Source organism: Schistosoma mansoni, chromosome W (assembly GCF_000237925.1).
Source record: "Schistosoma mansoni strain Puerto Rico chromosome W, complete genome".
In the NCBI taxonomy this organism is placed as follows: Eukaryota; Metazoa; Platyhelminthes; class Trematoda; order Strigeidida; family Schistosomatidae; genus Schistosoma; species Schistosoma mansoni.
In genome coordinates this window covers 11,989,460-12,012,650 of record NC_031502.1, presented here as the reverse complement: position 1 = coordinate 12,012,650, position 23,191 = coordinate 11,989,460, and the positions used below count along the sequence as shown (strand labels likewise).

Genomic DNA, 23,191 nt, shown 5'->3' with positions numbered 1-23,191 from the left:
CACACTGAGGTCTATATATTCATTCAGTTCATTTTGAACTTAATGAAGGTATCAACAATTAAGAAGTCACGAGTGTGATGAACCCAATTTGATGATAAGAATATGTTTGCGTGACTTATTTTTTGGCTGAAACACCTAGATAATACGTTGGTCCAGTAAAGGTCTACCGTAAGGGACAGTAATTTAGTATTTGTCAGATTTATATCGAACTATGATTGGACAAACCATGATCTATCTAATCTCAAGTAACTGAAAATATCTTATTCGGCAAGAACAATTGGTGCGTTAACTGTACATCAACAAATCGAAGACAGCATTAGTAACAGAATTGATTCAACATAAGTCTGAAATATTCCCTTGATAAAATAAAGACATTTAACCATAGTGTATTTAGTAGAAATGAACAAGCACCCTAGTGTCAAGATAAGCTGTCATAATATACGATACAAATTTAGACTGACGAAACGAAGTAAACAGCGTTGAGGAGTACGTAAGACGAAGATTCAAAGAATGTGATTGAAGTGGCACCCACAGTAATTTTTATGCTAAGCAATATCATTGTCTCGAAAAGTATTATTATTATTATTATTTGAAGACCACTGTTACATGATTTCAAGTGCATTGTTTTAATTCCCAGTTAATAAGTGAAAAAACAAGAATATGATACCGTTAAATACATTTTTTGATGATTATCAACATGATAACGCAGATATGAAAATTGAGAAGATAAAATCAAACCTTTGAATAAACGTGGGCTGGTAGAGCACGGATATTGTGCAATATTACTTTCTGACTGACAGCTATCAGCATTACATGCAATAAGGTAGGAAAAAACCACATACTTTAAACAGCAGATTTACTAAAGCTGATCCGTAAGTGAGAATTTTCTGTCAACTGGCTGTTGTGCAATTCCTGTTGCGAAAAATAAAGTTGCAATTAAAATGAACTTACAATAAGAGACTGAATCGCCAAATCAACTGTTTCCAACTGCACGAGTGCCATTTTGTTATCCTTCCTATGAAAAATTATCATAAGCATCTTAAGAAAATGTATAATTACATAAACCGAAACCCAGTAACTTCAAATCCTTTAGTTGCAAATAACACACGTATATCGTTTTCAGTGACCGAAGGAGGAATGTTACTCAAATGCAGAACGTGACTTGGAGGGTAAATATTTTGAAAATTTTTTGAATTGGGCTTTCGAAAACGATGCAACAAACTGTTAGTATAATCTTTGGTCAAACCATTTTCAGTATCCTCTTTCGGTAGCTGAACAATATTATGTCGAGACACTGCAATTTTCATCGGTTTGTCCCAAAGGCGCTGGCCATTGAGAAACTGTAAAGCTATGAGATTTATAGTCAGAATGTTAACAAAATTACCTGTAAGAGCCTGGTGAGGATCGTTAAACTGAATCAGGGCTGTGTCTTTCTTATTGAACATAATTTTTACGCGAGTGACATCTCCATATACACCTGTAAAGAAAAATTGTTCAGCATTTAAATAATATCTTGGTTCTGATAATTCATTTCCCGTTGAAGAAACGCTATCATCTATCTACCGGCCTGTTGCTAATAAACTTCAGGTAAGAAGTTTTAGAAGGGGAGATAAAACACAATGAGACAGTCCAAAGCGTTTGGGTTTCTTGTGTCCAAATTATAGATTACACTGAAGCTACTTTTAGGGTCCTTATACAGAAGTTTAAGATTAGAACTATAAAAAACCATACTGCTTTGATCGGGCTGAGTAGTTTAGGTGTAGTCGAATGTAATGTACTTTAGTAGATAAATTTTGTCGAATACCTAGAAGACAATACTACTTCAAATTAGAGGACAAAATAAATGTTTAATCATCACACAGGTAAAGTTGCATTTTAGAGTGCTTACTTCAAAAACAGTGTAACCGCTTGGTCATATGAATAAACTGTCTAATTATACCCAGCAATAACAATACTGGAAATCAATGACTATAAGCAGATATTCATGAACTAAACCTAAGACTACTTTTTGAATCATTATAGGCTTGTCTTTTTGTATGACAATCGACTAAAGAGGGATTTGTACCAGTTATCTAAGCATTCAGCTCTTAAATAAATGATCGTAACCATAAAGTTTGACACAGTATTACTATAGATGTTACAGATATAAGATTAGTGAGCTTCACTTCTAAGGTGAAACCGAAAAAATTTGAGCAAATGTTAAAAGCCTTTCTTTATGAAGTGAAGGTTAAGTGCGACAAGAAAGTTATTACGACCACATACCTTTAACAATCTGAAAATCAATGCTTCAGGCAGCTTTAAATGGTTGACTGAAATCTTACAAGACAAATTCGATTGAAAATCAGTATTAGTTAATGATACATTTACATTACTAATATACTACGGAATATGGGTAGAGTCATGAGAATGAACAAAGAAAAACCAGTTGTGCTGCTGTCAAGACAATATAAGGAATGAAAACAGAATTAATACGGAACAAGAGAATAAATAAGTAATGTTTATAGACAAGAAAATCTGTGATGGGTAACGGTAGAACAAGAAAAGACATAAACCTACCAAAAAGTGTAAAAAGAGCATCCGGATAAACCCTCTTAACGAAGATGAAGGTTAAAATAATGAATCCGAATTTAATATCACGTGCAGTCGCACAACAGATGCAAATGTGCAACAAGATTGAACAAGAACAGCGAAATACGAAGAAAAACGGCCGATTTGACAGCAGAGATGGATAATCATAATCGTATAGCCAATCAACGAATAAAGACCCAAGGTTGGGAGCAGATGGTGTGATTTCAAGAAAACATGAAACGAAAAACAGAATATTAAATTAGAAGTCATGTTTTTTTTTAGTAAACCCATAATTTCGACATTACAAATCAACACTTACATCTTCGTTCAGATTTGATACAATCAGGACCGTGCTTCCGTTGTTATTAGGAGGGGAACGAACTCCAACAGGCGTCACGTGAGAAGAGACAGGTGTCTGCACAGATCCCATAACACTTGCGTTACCGCCAGACATATGAGGAAGCACCCCAGTTTGAACAGCACCACCCTGAAGTGCTGCTAGTATGGTAGACAGATTAGGAGTTCCTGACATAGATTGAGTACCTGGACCGCTATTTTGTGATGTAAGAGCCATGAAACTTGCAGTGGCAGCTACTGCTGCAGGAGTAAGAGCCAAACCTGACTGCTGAGCTAGTGCTGCTAACTGAGCAGTTAGTTCGTTAATCCCCATACTGCTCGTATTTGGAGGTGCAATCATCCCAACCGGGAGATGAATACCTTGGTGTGCCATATTCGTTACGACTGAATTTTGGAAATTTGAAGAAACATGACCAGGATTGCTGTTATGATGTCTTTCACTCCCAGCTGTGGGTCTTCGAAGAGACATTAACTCTTCTTCGGTTAGTGGATTATTGAGATAATCTCTGCATCTATCACTCTCTTGACGAACTTCAAGTGGACCACGATTTTTCGAAAATTGTACACGCAGGGAACAGCATCCTGTGTATATATTTTGACCGTTTAAATGCTAAATCTTTTAAATGAAAGTGAAGATACTTACTAGCATTGCAACAAATGCATGAATATGATTACCAAACTCGACTAATCCATGATACTGGTTGTTTTTTAGGTAGGTAACAATCCTAAGTATTTTTCCATATCGGTAAAAGATCTGGGGAAATAACTCATGATAATAGTAATAATATACATTACCTTGTGTAAAATGGTATGGTTGATCTGCTGTCCCATTATGTTATCAACGACGACACGCAGAACTGTAGTAGGCATACCAGAATTAGCGCCGCTGAGATCCTGTTGAACAATGCAATTCGCGTTCTGAATTGCATTGCCTATACTACTGTTTTCCGAATGTAATTCGAGATGTTGGTGTTTAGAATACTGCATGACCAGATTGCGTCCTCTTAGCGTAACTTGGTATTCGCGATAGTACGAAACCATCATAATCGCACTCTCTAGGCATTGCATTTCCAACAGAGCCTGCCGGATGAAATACCAATTAGAAAACACTTACCTGGTTGGCTTTTTTGGAAAGCACCATGTTTTCTAGCAAACCGAACGGGATGCCGAGAAGAGCGATTTCATGTTCTGTAGCATCGTCTGGCATGTTACGAATATGAACAACTTTTGATGGAACAGTCTCGACATATTCAATTCTTGACTGAAAATTGACAAGCTAGGAAAACAGTAATCTTACTTTTTTGTTTTCGTTAGTATCAGTTTCCATTGGAGCATGACCATTTCCGTTCATTATAAATCCATTAGCTTCATCACGCTGTTACACAGGTCGATTTATAAAGTTAGTCAAGTGAGTAGTACGAAGAATACGACTCGTTAAAAAAAGGATTTCCCTAATACTATAAGCCTTGTTATTTTGTGCAGTAGATGCACTCATGTGTAAGTGTTGTTGAAGTCTTTTTATATTTCTTGACCTTTTAAATTAAGAACTTTAAGACAGACCAGTTATATCTTACATATTCGCTACACAAAATGACTAGCCCTTGAGCCCCATATTATTGATCTCCCATGAGGTACTGCGAAGTGATGCCTTCCAAGTGGCAAAGCGGAATCCAGAGGGATGAAGTGTACTAATCGATAATCTTCGATCGAGTCTCTAAACAGATTACATCAAATCGCACTGATGCTTACTAAATTGAAGTTACCCTTCCTAAAGTTCTTATGGACAACTGAATGAAGCTAGAATACAAGCCTGCTCGCACACCAAATATAGTGATTATGCGATCTCATCATCAAGTTCTAGTTGAGTGACTTTATGTAAGGGACTTGTATCATTGGGGTTTTTTGTTTACATTGTGTAACAGACCTATTGTGATATTAGAATGCGGGAACTGAGTATTTCTGGAGATAATTAATAATACTGAGAAGCTAAGTAAAAAACCATGATCTAATCGTTTGCTCTTTGTCTGGAGCAGTTGAAACGCTGTTCCCGAACCTATAAGCCAGAGATCCGAATTCCTCTCCACCTTAAAGCTAATCAGCGTGAACACAATACGGCCCAAAACCGAGTGTACGGAATTGTCACGATCCCAGTTACGTTTCAAAGTAGTCTTACCAACATTGAAATTAGTATACCAGATTAGTATACAACCAGGCAACAGACCATGTTACGCCTTGGTTCCCAATTATTACTTTATTCACTGTCGATATATAATTCACCCGATGTCTTAAAATCCTGCAACTACTTTGAAACCATATTTCCTCACATGGGTGAAACAATTTTACATAATTATTAAGGTCTCTTTTAACCTCTAAAGCGCAAAGCGGAGCTAATTTAGAGGAATTAATCTACTGAATGACATTTATATATATCATTAATTGCCACCAATACGTTAAATAATTACAAGTTACGGAACACACCCTGTTTCATAGATCTCTCTATACAATTAATCTTTTTGGTTATCAAAGTTAGCCCGTGTGAAAACTCTACTTCAGTCAAAACAAGATCAATTACGCGGAAATGAACTACCAGGAGAAACAAGTCAGAGACAGAAACTTCTCGGTAGAGCTACAGAATTCAAGGGACTGTAATGTTGAGAACAAGTCTATCGTCTTGTTGTGAAAGACCTAGGAGTGATCTTAACCTGTTCTGCCTCCACGTCACCAAACGAAGTTACTAAAAGACTAAAACGATCTGTTCCACAGACTCGTGTCGACTATTTGACCAGCGATGCAATAACCAGCAACATCTAGTGTGTCAGACGTAGTTTGTGTGTTAGTACCACGTCCGTCGTAGTTGGCACACTCCCGTCCACCTATTTAACTGAATATAATCCTGCAACAACTCGAAAACGATCGTCTTCGCGAACGGCACAGGCAGAAAATTCCCTCATCACAAGGATACCTGATATTTAGAACTAAAATGCCACGTATAGTCACTTAACTTGTTTAAGTAACTTAAAATCAGCGGAAGCCAAAATATGTTTCAGTAGCAATATATTCGACACTTGTTAGTCTGAATATTTAGTTATTTATATTCCATGGAACAGATCAACTAAGGGTAGCAGACAACATCAACAACCAAATCTCCTGGCTTCCGTATTATTAAGCAATGTGCTACACCTGAAAAACAACTCGAATTGCTGAAACAATAATGTACATGAAGATAAAAATGTATCAATGTTTCTATGTAATGTTAAGTAAACAATAACATGAATAATTACATCTATATTGACTCACCTTGCGTTTACTTGACTGAAAATAAAAAACACAAAATGTTCCAGATTACTGATTTATGAAATACAGGCTTCTTTCGTTTAAAAAATTACACAAAACAGCAAAACTATGAGACCATGTACAACATACCATCAGAGCCGTTAAGGCGCTTGTAGACATGGCTGTCATTCGAAAGTGGGTCAGCCATTGAAACTTTGTTTGATTAATATGAAATATATGAACCACATCCTTTATACGTAAGTAAGAATTTTTTCGTTACATGATATGATAAAATCAAGATATTATTTTATTCGGAAAGAAGTGTTTCCTGGTCATGATTTCAAAAGTTGATCTACAATCTCCTGTATTTTTAGATTATATTTGGACAGAGTTCGGCCATGATGAACCCAGGTAAATCGTTTATTGTAAAGGACTACTTGGCTTTGAAAGTCGACTTTTCTTCCAATATACAACGGGAACTTTTTCTTGACCATTTATTTTTCCTTAGGAGTGGTGTTTCTACACATAGACCTGAATGACCGTATGTGGGATTCCAGAAAACGGACACATCAGACTATTAAAGTTTTAGTGTGAAATTCCTTCAATTAGTCCTTCCTCGGTGACAGTCATCTAACTATAATAGACATGATTAGATTTCCTTCTTAGATGAAGAATCCTGTACGAATAAATAGATCATTGGATAGTAATACCGAAACAACCCTTTAGTTACAGCCCTCCAGACATATGGCAAACTAATTAAAGGAGTCTAAAATTTTTGATTATTTATTCACAAAAATATAAGCGAGCTTTCTGAATCTGCTTAAGAAAACCGGACGCTAACTTCATGCGAAGGATCTTTGTTTTGTGCTCATACTCTAGACATAATCTGGTATATACAGAATAAAGTATCCCAAATACTCCGCCGTACACTCAAACTAGGGCCTCACGACAAAACCACGAACCATGAAGCATAAGAAGTTGCTCCCTTGTAGTTAGCTGTAATTCTGGGGATATGTATTGTCACTGTCGTTAAAAACGGTTAAACATACTTTTAAAATACATGTAAACAGTTATATATTGTAAGCGTCTCATTGCCCAACTCTTGATCACACTCTTCAGGAATGTATATTTTAGGCCTTTTTCTATCTGGTTGAGAATTTTCCTAACACTCTCAATATGAACACCTTTGTACTTGCTTCACATTTGGTGTGTGTGAAGTTAGTCCCACCACCAAGTCTTGTGTTTAATTTCGTAACAATAGACTGAAAATAAAAAGTTAGTTTAGAGGTATCTTAGAACGAAAAGAATACATGAATCTGATTAGAAGGCTTTTTTCTTGTATTCGGATTAGTAAGAGATATTCCTTACTAAAATGTGAGTTTACAATTCCAGCTAGATTGCATACCTTTACAAGGTTCGTAAAAATACCCAAGTTATCTTCATGAACGTTAGTTTTCACATAAAAAGGTTATCAGTCATTCGTCCTAATTACCTTCAACAACTGATAAATATTTTGATCCGTTCTTTAGCTTTGAATTGAGCTTCTTTCTAGGGGTTTCAAATTCTTGCAAGAAATAGTCCTGATTGCCGAGAGGAAGCCTATGTTCTTAGAGAAAACTAGATGTTTGTTGGTCTAGTGACTTTTTTTAGTTCTGCTAGCCTGAGTAATGACGATACCATCCTAATATTTCAACAACTTTTAGCTGCATCCTCGAAAAATTAGATTGTATCACCTAACGTCTGACCACCATATCCTTTGGACATTATGCAATTAGAGGTATGAGAGCATCAAGACTAATAATCTGGTTAAGTAAACAATAGGATGTAAAAGTGAATTATCGCTTGATGCTCTGGCGATCAATCACCAGAAAACGTTGCCCTGTATTTCATCAAATTTAATGTACAGTAATTATATATGATATTATGTCTCAGTATTTAGAAAGAACTCTGCCATCATTTTCACCGTTTTGAGAGGCTTTTGACGGCGAAATAATGATCCGGTGCCTTCACAAACAAAATGTCTTTTCTATATATGAGTGACAGTCACTTCGGGTAACAATGTCAGTTTCGAATGCGATTAACTGCTACAGAGGAACTGAAGAAATATTTGACCGATTAAGAACTATCATATTGAACACTAACAATTTCACTGTCTTGGACGTATTTGTTTTACTCAGTTTCAAGAATTGTTTGTTTATATCTCTGACCTCAGAATTTTTTTGTATTCTGGCAGCTTTTGCTCCTAAACCGAAAAATTGAAGGTTTGTTTTGTAATTGTTCTGTTTATTATAAAAACGATATACTTGGGTTGATTACTTTTAATTTACGAGTAAACTTTGGTACCTGAACTGGAATGTGGTTCGTGAGATATTAGGGGATCAATTGACCGAGCTTCAATGACGCACGGATGCAAAACTTGGATTTAACAATAAACCAAGTGTGGATGTTATGCTTTTTCATCAGCTTCGACGTTCACTTCACAGAGCAAGACGAAGTGAACAAATTTAAAAGTTTCTACGTATGGTAAGAATGTTCTTCCTTTTGCTTCGTTAATTACAAGTGACAGATATTGAGCACACACATTTATCTATGATATGGATAGAAATGTGTTAGTTTTCGAAGAACTCAACTCCTTAGGGAAGCATAACTTGACTTCCTAACCTATAGATTTAGCACACATGTATATACCGGAAGTGCGCAGACGCTAGTAGTGACTCTGAGATAAGTTGAAGGGAAGTTGAACCCACTGACACGATTATTAACAAGTTTTCTCTCTTTAAACATATCGCATAAGCCAGATTTACATGGCGGTTGTGTTCGCTTCTGAATCACAGACCTTATTAAAGATCACATGGTAAGAGGTTGATATTTATCCCACAACCTCGAAATGAACGTGAGCGGCGTTAATATATATAAACGGTGAGGTGACCTCCATGGAGATCAAGAATCATCTCGTGATGAATCGAAATGTTTCAATTGCCAAATATGACAGCCAAACACAAAAAGTGACTTCTGATATCAATATTGTATTCTGTTCACCTCATCGTCATCTGTAGTAGCATTGGACCCTAACCATACAATCCTCGAACCTGAACACGAGACAACTGGAAAAATAGATATTCAATTTTTACCACAGGGAAAGACCCCACGATGGAGAAGGCGGAAAAAAAGAATTCAATGAACTAAAATCCATCAGACAGCTTGACTCAACCTTGTGGGTGTGTCTAGTTTTGCTTGTTGTCCTATCCCTTTTATTCATATTAAACATATTGTTCTATCTCGAGTCTAATTGTGTTCTCCACCATATAGTAGTAATTGTTACGATACGATGCGTCATTGTAGACAATGATATGACTTCCACGTGAGATCTTACAGATTAGGCAGTTACATCGTGACAAATCTACAAACTTAGGATTAGGTTTATTATTGGAGCAGTACCAATAACGGGTAAGACCATAATTTCACAGACCTATTGGCAGAATTCATGACTAAGAGTCAGCTACATTTATGAAATTCTGTAGTTTTTTCCCGACGATAGATTTGATTAGAGTGTGGCGGTAAATAAATCCCTAAAATCAATATCTCTGTAAGTGTTCGACATTGGATGTTGACCACATTAGTTGTAGTGGACTCATTTAGCTGAAGGCGCTCGGTCATGCATCCGCACCAGATCACGAGTGAGAACGCCGTACTCAACTTCCCCTGCGGTCGCTAACCAATTTACATCAATCACCCCTCGATGTATTGATGATCTGTCAAATATATCTTCCAACCTCCTCACTTTTGACTCTTGATTTCAATGGGTGGACGCGACTCAACTATAGAAGTTATTTGTGGTAAAGTGTTGTCAAACTACACTACCTGTGGTATCTTCATTTGTGAGCTTAACATGATCTGTTACAGCGACCTATAAACTGTGAGTCTGTCCCTTTTTGGATTTTCATAAATCGTCACTTTATTTTAACATTTATATGTATTGTGATATTTCTTCCAGTTTTCGGATAGATCTTATCTTATTTTCCTCGTTTATTATCATACTTGATTTCTCATTATGACGGAGCAGACACCTGAAGTACTTAAGCTAAAGACTATGTCCCCACCTGCGTTTCAACTGAAGCCCTTCTAGCCAGAAAACATCAAAGCTTGGTTCTACTACGCAGAGGCTGATTTCTATGAGCACGGAATGGCTGATTCACGCGCAGACTTCCTCGGCGTTGTAGAGGCAATATCACGGGGATTCAACAGGTACGTCTTACTTAGTATGTTTACTACTGATGTTTCGGAAACTTACAAAGCCCTAAAACGGTTGATTCTGGAACGCAGAGATCTAACCGGTCGACAGAGGTTAGGTAAACTGCTTAATAACGTTGATCTGAAAAATGGTTAAGCAGCAGACGTGTTGCTAGGAATGAGAGAGGTAATTGACCAATGAATTTTCGATGATGGCCTATTCAGACGGACTTTCTTGTCTAAACTTCCTCAACAGGTGCAAGCAGTACTCGTCTCGTTTCAAAACAACACCGTAGATGAGCTGGCTGCATCTACTGACCGCATCTTGGAAATCACGGAGTCTTCTAATGCCGAGGTTTTTCAGTCAGTGAAAAACCTCAGACGACCCAGAATGACATTACAAAACTATGTCATACACTTACACGCTACTTTAGATTTCGTGATTGCCTTAAACTTTCGCACCCCGCGAAGAAGCGCTTCACGTAGGCGACCTGTCTCTAGACCACAAGAGACGGATAAACCCGACTGGTGCTGGTATCATAACTAGTATAGGATGTCTTCCAGAAAACGCAGAAAGTCTGCAAATATCCGAACTCAAAATCGACTGAAACGAAGAGCGATCCGGGAAACTTCCCAGTCGACATGCGTTAACGGTAACTGTGACAGGCGAACATAGAAGTCTGTTATACGTCACAGATGTGATTACTAAGGTTCGCTACTTCATCTGTACTGGCGCAGAAGTTGGCGTTCTTCCTGTGAATTCTAACGACCGGCTTCATGAATCTGTTTTAAATTGCAGGCGACTAACGGAAAGCCAATTGCCACATATATCAGAAGGTACGTTTACTCTAACGTGGGTTAACGCAAACCCATTCACTGGATCTTCGTTGTTGCAGATGCTTCTATGCCAATCATTGTTAAAGACCTCCTACAACACCATGATCTACTCATGGATACGCGCAAACGGAGGTTAGCAGACGGAAACACTAAGTTATCTGTTTGCGTAACTTCTTTTTCCGGATGTAGATTAACACCAGTCATGGTTAGGCACACAATAGATCCATCCTATCAACTCGATAAGTACTCTAGAATATACGAACCGCAACCGAAATCGCCATGCGTAACCAGCGATGTAACACACCACAACACGACTACAGGACCACCAGTATTCTCGAAAGCACGCCGACTGACTCTCAAAAAGCTGAGGTTGGCCAAAAACGAATTCGACCACATGATAGAGTTAGGAATCATTCGGCCGTCAAACAGCCCATGGGCATTTCCTTGGCACATGGTCCCTAAAAAGAACATCTACGATTGGCAGAAGGCGACAAAATAATAGGAACTCATTTATTTTAAGGCTTCTCTTTAGTTGCTCAAATCCCAGAAAACATAGTAACAAACACTGAAAAACCATAAAAAGAACATGGAGGGTTTATGAAAGTGTTCTAATCAATGAACATTCACGTATTGCCGAAAATTTTCAAGCGAAGAGTTTTGAAAGTTCCTAGCTGAAAATTTAAATCTGAGATCATGTTGGACTGATCAGAGGGGAAAAATAATTGAAACTTGAGAAATAGTAAAATAGCCAAAGAAAAACCCATAATTGGGAACATGAAAATGGAAATAATGCGGCCGTTTAGCGAGAGCGGACCAACTGAAAGTAGAGTGCGAAGTATACAACTCTAATCTTTCAGATACATAGGCTGAGTGTTAAACCCGCAGAACATTGACGCAAACGATCTCTGTCGAATGATTGAAAGCCTACTCGAGTTAGACGGGGATGGTGTGACCAGCCAGCTAACATCGAAGATAAACATCATGGTCAGCATCAAACGCGGATTACCCTTTCGCCATATCAAGTACTATATCTTCTTTGAAGACTGTGAAACACGGAGGACGTTACTACAGGATTATATTAGTAAAAGTAAGTACAAATAAGAGATTGTGACCACCGATTCATGGGCCAGTCCACGTCGTCCGATTAACTAGTGCGCGTTAGTTGTCTTTGAACCTGAGAAGGGTTGATGAACTCGACATTTAGTGACCCGACTGCTGGATGATTTGACCAAGACCCAGTCAAATTTCATTGGCCCAACAAACCTTTATTGATAGTAGCCTCAGCTTCATGTTATTGATTAAACGTGTTCCTTAGTTAATATGACCAAGGAAGTCAGCGAATTCACAAAGGGCCGATATGTGGCGAGTGATCACAAATCACATCTCGTCAAGTAAAATATTAAGGAAGACCTACAAGCAATCTTTAGTGATGAACAGTACTAATACTTCCTACCACTGTCCCTTTTTTCGCGAAAAGAAAGACTCTATAGGTATGAACTGTAAGACTATAATTTTCGGACGAACCAGTTCAATATAAGATAACAGGTATCGGATTTTGGCACGAAATTCACTCATGATTTTGGCTAAATAGAGTTTTGGCATTATAGCTGATGTTTGTTAGTGATGAAAACCCTAAATCTAATTCCTACCCATAACCATCAACTGTGAATCATAAGTCGAATTCCTCACACAGGTTTATAGCCTTCATTTGGCCCTATTCATTAGATGAACACTCTGAAGGTCAATCTAGCGTCACCCAAAGGTCGTCCATAAATTATAGTCTGATCGTTTGAACAAACAAGTATAGCAAACCCACTTCCTGATTGAATGAACGGATGTCAATATAGTCATCGATACAACTCGACAGAAGTATGTATAGATCTGTAACAGCTCAGGTTGGTTGGTTAAGAGTTGACCCCAAACAACCAAGCATATGCTAAAACAGTATTGTTCAAGTATTCATTCACTTCCTTACTTTTTGTAAGCGTCATATTCCCTATTATCTTATATTGAATGTTGAGAGCCTTTGTTTGTCTGAACAGATAATCCCACGCTCCATTGTGACTGCGCGAAGATCGAAATAAAGACCTATTCACTACTTCTCTGGTTTCTTCTATCAATAGCACGAGGGTTACCTTAAGGCACGAAAGTGGTGAGCCCGACGTGATATAGTATTATTATTAATACAAACAAAGAACTTGTACTGTTCCAATATGACACTTTGACATATCAATCCGTCCTCTTGTTATCTTTCTCTCATATCTGAGCAACTTACGGCCAACAAACGTCGTATTGAAGGGGGTTTTGGTGAACAAAAACGCAGGCCCCACGCACTCGAACCTCTGCCCTCCTGAATGCTGGACCGTGTGCCTAGCCATTAGACCACATCAAACCACGGGGGAATGACTGCAATTTTTCCATTTATCGACTAATCATTCATAATACTAATGAGTAATAGGACTTACACACTTCTGAGGTGCAAACCAATTCGTTACTTGGATGAATTGACGAAATATTGCTTCAATATATCATGCATACCTAAATCAAACCAGAAAAGGGTATTTGACACAACTGTACTTGATCCGCATACTCAACACAATTTTTTTTGCTTCTTAATCGTATATTCGTTTCCGTTTTGTGGATTACTCTGATGCACCATTGGTTACGCACCTAGTTGTAAAAGGCGGTCATCACTGGCTCAAGGTCATGCATTTGATCGATTTTGTTAAAGAGTCCAACTTCTAGCAAGTTCACCCTTTTACATATATGCATTACAAAAGAGTTTTTTTGTTGTTTTCATGGTTCTTCGTGCACAAGATATCTACACTATGTCTATTTCCTTCCAGAATACCAATCCGTTCTGAAGGCCAAGCACTTACATGAACCGAACAATTATCAATTGCATTTATGTATTTCCATTTTGTATCTTATTATTTTATGCAGGCAGTGGAGCAGTTCTTCAGGTTTGCTTGATTTTCACCATTACCTTTGAAGTAGACTCTTCCTTACTTTTTACTTGAGGGCGACTCAAGAGGCAGGTGAGTAAACACCTGATAGCCGGTCTGAGCATGGAAAAATCGTACCTCACCAACATGGTGTTGGGTAGCCCGCTCGCGGCACTTCCTCAGATATTCTTATTCCACATTCTCACACTTTCTCTTGAAAGCACGCAGCAAACCGTCAGCGATAGTTGTAAAAAAAATCACATGCTACAAAATAAGATGACAAGCTAGTAAATGAAGAGACATCCATGGACTATCGTTGAAAGCGTTAGTCGTAACTGATTGTAAGTCAAACAGTGAGCGAGTTGATAATTTCGCCTTGGGATGAGAAATAGAACTAAGGTGTTTTCGATAGATAGGTTAATCGAACCGACGTTCCTACGGAAGTCGATTCTAGGGGGAAGCTAATGTAGCAGCTCAGGTTGGTTGGTTAAGAGTTGACCCCAAACAACCAAGCATATGCTAAAACAGTATTGTTCAAGTATTCATTCACTTCCTTACTTTTTGTAAGCGTTATATTACCTATTATCTTATACTGAATGTTGAGAGCCTTTGTTTGTCTGAACAGATAATCCCACGCTCCATTGTGACTGCGCGAAGATCGAAATAAAGACCTATTCACTACTTCTCTGGTTTCTTCTATCAATAGCACGAGGGTTACCTTAAGGCACGAAAGATCCTTACTTTTTCGAACAACCAAATCATATACAGAAACAGAGGTTAGACAAATGTACTGGTTACAACAGTGAAGAGAACAATCCAGGTAACACTGAGAAAGTAGTTAGCTTCTTAAGTAGTGGGGATGAATTGATGTACACCCTTTTGTATTATAAGGATGATCGAGGACCGTTTTCATCTAATACGTGACCAGTGTTGACTACAAATTAGCTAAACTTGTGAGGGTTAGTTCAGACACTTTCCCAGTCGAAATACATACGAAGTGGTTAGATAAGGGATGCTTCTAAGTAACCATTATTATCTACTTGTTCAACAGATAATCGTTCAATAACTTCAAATGACTAAATCAGTGGCAAAAATGAACATTGGTTTTGGAACATTGACATTGAAAAACTTTTCTGGATAGATCATGTATAGCTAGTTCAAAAGGCAATATTTGACTTTGTTACAACAATGATGATATCCAGTTCTGGAAAAATGTTTCAATTCATAGTGAAGAGCTGCACCATCTCATTCATCTCAAGCAAAACAATGATAAATGAAAACAAATCAATACGGAAGCAAGCGTAGCCGAATCATCTAATAAAACAATGTAGAAAAAGCTCAAGATAATTCAGTGACAAATTAGAAGAAATGCAACCGTCTGTCCAAATATACATCTAAAGGGACCAAGAAGAATAACTTCTTACTGAAAAAAGCAACATGTTACAATACAGAAGTGTGAACGTGGAAGGTTTTTTTATACACACAATGACTCTTAAAGGGATTGAAATTCAGGTGTCTAATATCCGAGTTCCAGCGAAGAGACAGGAATCATCCTAGTTGTTACAGGCCTGTAGCTCCGCTTTCGGTCCTATAAAACGATAATGCAGGTCCGAGTTAGAGTATATCAACCTCCATAAACTTTTTAATCAAGCGCAACACCATCTTAGAAAAGGCATTTCTCGAATCAAAAATACCTTGTCAATGTGGAACGATTATGCGCAGTGGTAGGGTCAGAAAGTTGACGTGTATAAGCTACTCTTAGATTTTGATGCAGAGCGTAATAACGTGCCACACCCTTTTTTTTTTAGCTGATGTCAGGTTCTGTTTTTCATCAGGGAACTATATGTCGAGCTTAAAATTCTGAACCTAAATTAACAGGATGAGGTGAAGCAGGACATAGGCTATATATGTGATTTGACAGGGTTTCACATTAGGATCTTCGTCGTTCTTATGATTCACAAATATCATCCCATCAAGCCTTAGTTCTTATCTACACAAAAGATACAAAACCATGACAAGCGGTTAGAACTGAAACTAAGACATCCGACCCGAATAAACTTTGCTGTATTGGTAGAATAGAATCAACAACTGTCAGACACCCAATCTCCAGGAGTGTTTAAGAATGGCATTTCAAACTACAGAATAAATTAACGCTGAGGTATAGACAAAGCTGATGAAACCCTACACCTTCGAAGTCAAATAATCATGACTCTTAAGCTCTTGCTCATACTACTCAAGGCAAACACTCCATCACATCAAGAAATCCATAAAACTGTTGCTCACTAGTCACTCCACAAAACGATAGTAAGCCATAGGTACAAGTCCAAATGCATGTATAAAAGTGAGCTATAGAACCTAAGGACAAAGCCCACGAGGACTAAAGTTGTCCTTGCTAAGCTACGGAGGAATACGGGGCGGTCTGATAATTATGCACAACACAGTAAGCACCCCCACCCACTCAAATAAAAGTACATTACCCAAACCTTGACATTTTAAGTCATGAGGCAGCGCACAAAACACCCGGTAACCTAGAAAGGTCACTGTCGTTGTGTCTGCCTGCAGAGTATTGCTCTCCCGGAAGACTTGACCACACCCCTCTCAGAGGACAAACTTAAGAAGTTCGACAAACACGCATTCAAACTCTGAATATCGTTCTTCGCTTCGAACAACTGTATCTGATGTACATCTCATACTTTGTCATTACTACCACTGTTGTTCTTATTAGCCAATTTTTGTTCACCTTTCACTATCTGTTATCCTTAAACGGCTACCTGCCCAGATTTTCAGTGTCACATATTCTTTCCCTCACTCTACCTGTTATCTCCTCTGTCTTGATTTTACAATCTTTCATACAGCAACTCACTAGCCTACTGTGTGGCGATATGAAAGTTGATGTCTCCAGCAGTCTCGATGGTCTGGAATAGACGCACTTATTTATACCTGAACGTCAGTCACAAGTTTGTTACCACATTCGCTAGAACTAGCGCAGCTATGTGTTTAGATTAGCCACATCAGACGATACCAGAAATTTCGCCCACTATGTAATATCAAGAAGCGAGGACAAAGATGTCAATCAACTTATACAAACTTGGTAATAGGTACTCACTCACTTTGATATCGAGGATAATCGGTCTGCGATAGGAAACACCCAAATTCACCCATCATCCTGTAATGTTTAAATTACGGTATAAACTAGTAATCCCAGAAACAACGCAATTTAATCAAGAAGTATTAGATGAGCACGAACGAATGTACTGTATTTGGAATCCAAAAGTCATCAATACAAAGGAGTAATTGGTTCATTCAAACACCACACCCGCCACAGCTCAAATTGGAGTGAAGGTGTCTGTAATCGATTGCACGTACTCTCCTTAAGTTCATCTTACGTCTGTCCGACAGTGTATTGGATATAGACTCTGTATTATCTAGAATGCACTCGTTAGTATTAGAATTAACAACCGAAAATGGAACGGACTCACCTAGGTCCTGGAATCGTATACAATCACCATGTCGGTTGTGCGCTGAAACCACTGATACCTAGAGTTTGAACCATATATTTCCCAACATTCTTCACCACGATCCCCGTAGCTGATCGAGGATCATTCCCACGATAATATATAACTTCTGCAGACTCCAAACACCTCATATTCGAACGGAGAATTCTTCATTTTAATAGCTTTTCTGGAGTCTCTTTCGTCACAGAATGCTATATATTGAAGTAGATATGAATCTACCCCCCCTCTCTAGTTCATTAAATGTTGAAACAGCAATAGAATTAACAACGGTTTTCAATGTCTTGACGAAATTTCCTGCCTAACCATTAGAACAAGGGTGCCTGGGAGCAATAAACAGATGTCTGCACCCTATACCATTCAACCGGGTAGTGACTGCATCCGCAGCGAAATGAGAGCCATTATCAGTCACTAACACCATGGAAACACCATCTCGACTAAACACCTTTCTTAGTGCTTGGATTGTGAATTCAGAATTCAATGAAGTTGTGAAAAAAACATCACGCCACTTACAGAACGAATCAATGACTACAAGTGCATAATATTTGCAAGGAAATGGACCACAATAGTCTGCACAAATTCTCTGCCAGGCCAAAGACGATACTGGCTATGGAGTCCAATCCGAAGGCTGACTTTTTAGCTTAGGAGATCTCTCACAATTGTTTGCTGTGCGACATATCTCTGGCCACCAACATGCGAGTCTTTCCAAGGACTTCATTTTTTCAACACCTAGATGTCCACTATGAAGATCATCAAGGACAGGTTTGCGTAATGAAGGATGAATAACAACACGATCATTTAGACACAAAATACCATCAGCAGTAGTGGATAACACGTCGCGCTTTGAATAATAGACAGGAAATATACGCTTTGGATTAGTATTCTGACCCTTCCGTATAGCATTGAGTATACATCTAAAGTATCTACGAGTTTCTCTAATGAGATCTGGACGTCTCAACGGTAAAGGTTGAACTAACAAACAGTCTGAAGTATCAACAGGTCTATCTCCTAATGATTGTAGAGAAATGTAGTCAACGCGTTGCATTCGTTTGGCACTCCTGTGCTGAACAGTATAGTCATAGGCACTCAAAGCCATACTCCATCGTTGAACCATAGCAGCTGAGGAACGTGCTTAAGATTTTTCAGGATGATAAACGAACTTTAAAGCTTCATGATCAGTAACAATGGTGAACTTCTTTCCAAATAAATATTTATGAAGTCTTTTAACAGCCCAAAACAAGGCTAATACTTCTCGCTGAGTTTATGAATGACCTTGTTCAGTAACAGTAAGTTTGCATGAAACACAGATAACTGATCTACCTTCCTGTTCCAAAACTGCACAAATACCCACAGGTGGTGTCAGTAATAAGTACAGAATGTACACCGGGTAAGTTCGAAGAACAGCATCACTTTGAAGAAACCTTAGCAAACTTCATAAGCATGAATCTTGTTCCTCACCCCATTTGAATGAACTGGATGTCAAAACATTAAATCAACAGTTGGCACGACAAATAAACTTGGGAGTAAGACGGAAATAATGTTGAAAAGCACCCACTAGTGAACGTAGTTCTGTAAGATTTTTTGAAGACGGTGTATTTGTCAATGGAGCTAGTCCCTTTATATCTGGTCTAAAACCATTACCATCAACTAGGTATTCAAGGCATTCGAAACTAGATACACAAAATTAACACTTATTTGGATTCACTGTAATATTCTTCTCAATTAAACGACTCAAAAAAGCAATAAGTCTCTAGTCATTAACTACTTTGTCAGTACAATGAACGATGAGATCATCTTGATAAACGTCAACACCTTCAAGATCACTGACTACCTTATTCACAACTTCTTGAAATATAACTGGGGAACAACTTGGACCAAATGGGAGTTGTATTTGAACAGACCAAAAGGAGAGTTAATTGTTGTCGAAATAGATGAAGACTGATCTGAAGGGGTTTGAAGATAAGCATCTTTTAAGTCAACTTTCGAGAATACGTTAGAACCATGAGGTCGATTTAGAATATCTTCAGCGTCTGTTGTCGTGTATGCTTGCTTCAATAAACATGAGTTCAGTGTTAATATATAATCACCACATATTCTAAAGGTCTTTCTATCAGACTTCAATGGCCTAACAACAGGAGTACCCCATGCTGAGGACTGAATCCGTCCAATTATACCTTTCGCACACAAATCGCTCAATGTCTTATGTACTGCTTCTCGAAGACCATAAGGAATTATTCGTCTTTTAAGAAAGACTGGATCGCCCTGTACTTGAAGTTTTATAGGCTGAATGTTCATACCTCCACTTCACTTAGCACACGCAGCTATCAAATCTTTAAGTAAAGCATCAGAATCCTCTGTAAAAACTAGTAAAGACAATTCCACTTTAGGCCTTTCCACATTTTTGTAAACCCAGTATTGACAGTCCTGTTTCACTAACTAAAAATCACAAGGTATATATGAAGAATAATCATCTCTTATTAGCAATTCACAGCATCCTCCTATGGGCAGTCTGTGTCCAGTAATCCCCAATATTGAGACTTCATTGGGTCTTACCACAACATTAGGATCTAAAGATTTCAAGTTTTTGAATGAAATAATGGATTCTATACTATCTGTGTCCACAATAAAGTCATGAAATGAACCAAGTGATGTATGTAATCGCTTTTGAATATGGACATTACCTTTCGAAACGGTGGATAAAGATAAATGATCATTAGGAACAGCTGGATTATTGGGATTTGGAATTGCAAGACTTAGTAATACTTGAAGCGAAGTGAACAGTAGTTTTGCATACTGACTGAATGTGTCCTATCTTGCCACATTTAAAACATTGAGCATTACAAAATGCACATGAATTACGAGAATGAAACTTGTTACAAGATAAGCATTTACCAAACTTTTTCTCACCTTTGTTGTTTGCTTTGCAGTTTCTTGTTGAATCGCCTTTTATATTTCCATGAGAATAGAAATGATACACCTTTTTAGGCGAACCAACCTGCATCTTTGACACACTATTTTAAGTGAATGTAAGACGACCATGTAGGCTCCCCTCTACTAGATGGTATAAAAGGTAACAGCATAAGATGGAATTGCAGTCACCTGTTTCCCTTCTATTTAAATGTAGGAACTAATATATCCTCTCCATTTTATTATTTTGTTACCCAAACATTTATCTTTATTACTATTTAAAATTTATTTTATTGTTTAAATAATTTGAACTATTCTTTACCTCTAATACTTCAGTTATTCTGCTCCGATACAATAACCCTAACTATCGGTCGGCAATGTGACAGGCACTGTTAAAAACTATTTGTGGAGCGAAAAACAAAATAAAAAAAGGAAACCACACACTAGCCGAATGGCGGAAAAATGACACTGGAGATGGACAAAAACAATTTGGAACTGCCACCAAATGATAAGACCAGAGAGCATAAAAACTAAATGCTTTATGCTACCTTACCAAGAAGGTATCTTTAACCAAAAAATTGAGGTATCTTATGCCTTTCTAAACGCTGGTCAAGGGAGCTTTTCAATATAAATAACAGGTTCCATCATTTTTAAGAACCTCAAAAATTTGCACTTAGAATGAACTGGCAATTGCTGGTAATACTTACATAGTATAAGAAGTGTTATAATCGGATACAATCACGAGATTGTAAAATATACTAGTAACGAAAAACTAAAAAAATCAAAATTATGTCACAAAATTTACTGAAACATAGGGTTTTCTACAACTCAAAAGATTAAAAGCTATACAAAAATAATCTGTTCAACGTATTTAGAGGAATAATTATGGAAATAAAATACAATATTTTACTAGCTCATGACAACCAATCAGACCTACAAGACATTGGAAAACTACTTTAGTCATTTACCAAAAAAAGCGTAGTTTCTTCTTAAAGTCACCGTTTGAAGAGTTAATTTGAAGGACTCCAATTGTTTTATCTAAGAAGTGTTTATGAAACCATTCATATTTCACAAATAAATGAAATGATGACTTGTACTAACAATCCTATTTACGCACTTTCTATATGCCAGACAATTTGCATTATTATTTACCATAACGCTTATTCACTCCCTTTTATCCCCAATTTGTGTAACCTTACTTTTCAACTTATGCAGCAGCTCGCTCTTGGTGGAAAATCTGTCCTATCTAAACGATCTCCAGTCACTGTCTGGTTGAAAGTGAACGCTTCCACCGATTATGAATACTGAAGCAGTCTTTCTGAAACCACGTACGCCGTTCAAGCTGGCTTCCTTCAACGTTCGCACACTAATGCAGATCAGACAACAGATAGGGCTGGCTATGTCTTTGGAAGGTCTTAATGTTGACGTTTGTTGTCTATCCGAGACCCGTATTCAAGACTCTAGTGAAGTACTACAAATTCGTTCTCCATCTGTCGCCTCGAAAAGCTTGTTTCACGTGCGCTTATCCGGGGACCCTGTGGCATCTTCGTCTGGTCTTGCTGGCGTTGGTGTCGCACTAAGCGCTAGAGCTGAGGCAGCACTAATCGATTGGATCCCCATTAACAGTCGGTTATGTGCTGTTAGATTAGAAAGTTCCATCAAAGTGAGAAGAAATCGGCGTGAGAATCGGTGTCTTTTCGTCATCTCCGCCTATGCCCCGACAGATTGCAGCCCGGATGCAATCAAGGATGAGTTTTACCATCAGTTAACAGTTCTTCTCCAGAAAGCGCGTTCGACAGATATTGTAGTACTAGCCGGAGACTTGAATGCACAGGTCGGGCGTCTAGGCACAGAAGAGAGTCGTTTAGGTGGCCGATGGGGACTTGTTGGTCGCAGGACAGATAACGGGGACCGTTTGCTGCAACTGTGCACAGACCACAACCTGTTTCTGGCCAGCACTAACTTCCGGCACAGTCATCGCCGGTGTGCCACCTGGCGTCCTCCCTCTGCATCCCAAGCCTGGACTCAGATTGATCACATCGCGATCAGCTACCGCTGGCGTGGTTGTGTACAAGACTGCCGCTCCTTTTGGAGTTCCTATCTGGAGTCTGATCATGCCCTGGTCTGCGCCAATCTCACCTTACTTTTCAGTGGCCGAAGGATTGACCACCACCAACGGATTGATGTTAGTAAACTGGCTGCAACTTCTGTTGCAAGTAAGTATCGAGCGGAGCTAGCCTCTAGGCTAGCTACCACCCCACCGAAAAGTATAGATGAGCATTGGTTGCATCTTCACGACGCCATGAAAATGGCGAGTAAAGCCGCTTGCGGCTTCGCGAAACGTCCCGCTTACAAGCACTGGGTTTCTTCTGGCTCCTTACAACTGATGGAAGCCCGTCGGTCTACTCCGGGTGACCGTGAGTTTGACCACAAACGAAGGCTGTTACGTAATGAAATCGGGCAAAGCTTGCGTAAGGACCGGGAAGCCTGGTGGTCGGAGCGTGCTAATGAGATGGAAGCAGCAGCTGCATCTGGTAACTGCCGGAAGCTCTTCCAACTCAT

The 23,191-nt window shown here is 38.5% G+C and overlaps 1 protein-coding gene across 1 annotated transcript; it reads right to left on the bottom strand.

The window, feature by feature from the left end:
- Positions 1–461: 461 nt before the first annotated feature.
- Positions 462–6,239, bottom strand: Smp_036590.1 (putative polypyrimidine tract binding protein). Its single transcript, XM_018788554.1, has 12 exons — positions 6,223–6,239; positions 4,223–4,300; positions 4,040–4,186; positions 3,721–4,005; positions 3,569–3,679; positions 2,888–3,535; positions 2,557–2,590; positions 1,385–1,477; positions 1,060–1,348; positions 952–1,015; positions 843–912; positions 462–800 (listed from the first exon to the last, which is right to left on the bottom strand). The coding sequence occupies exons 2-11, from the start codon at positions 4,274–4,276 to the stop codon at positions 844–846; spliced, it is 1,794 nt and encodes a 597-aa protein (XP_018654085.1). The 5' UTR covers positions 4,277–4,300; positions 6,223–6,239; the 3' UTR covers positions 462–800; position 843.
- Positions 6,240–23,191: the final 16,952 nt, after the last annotated feature.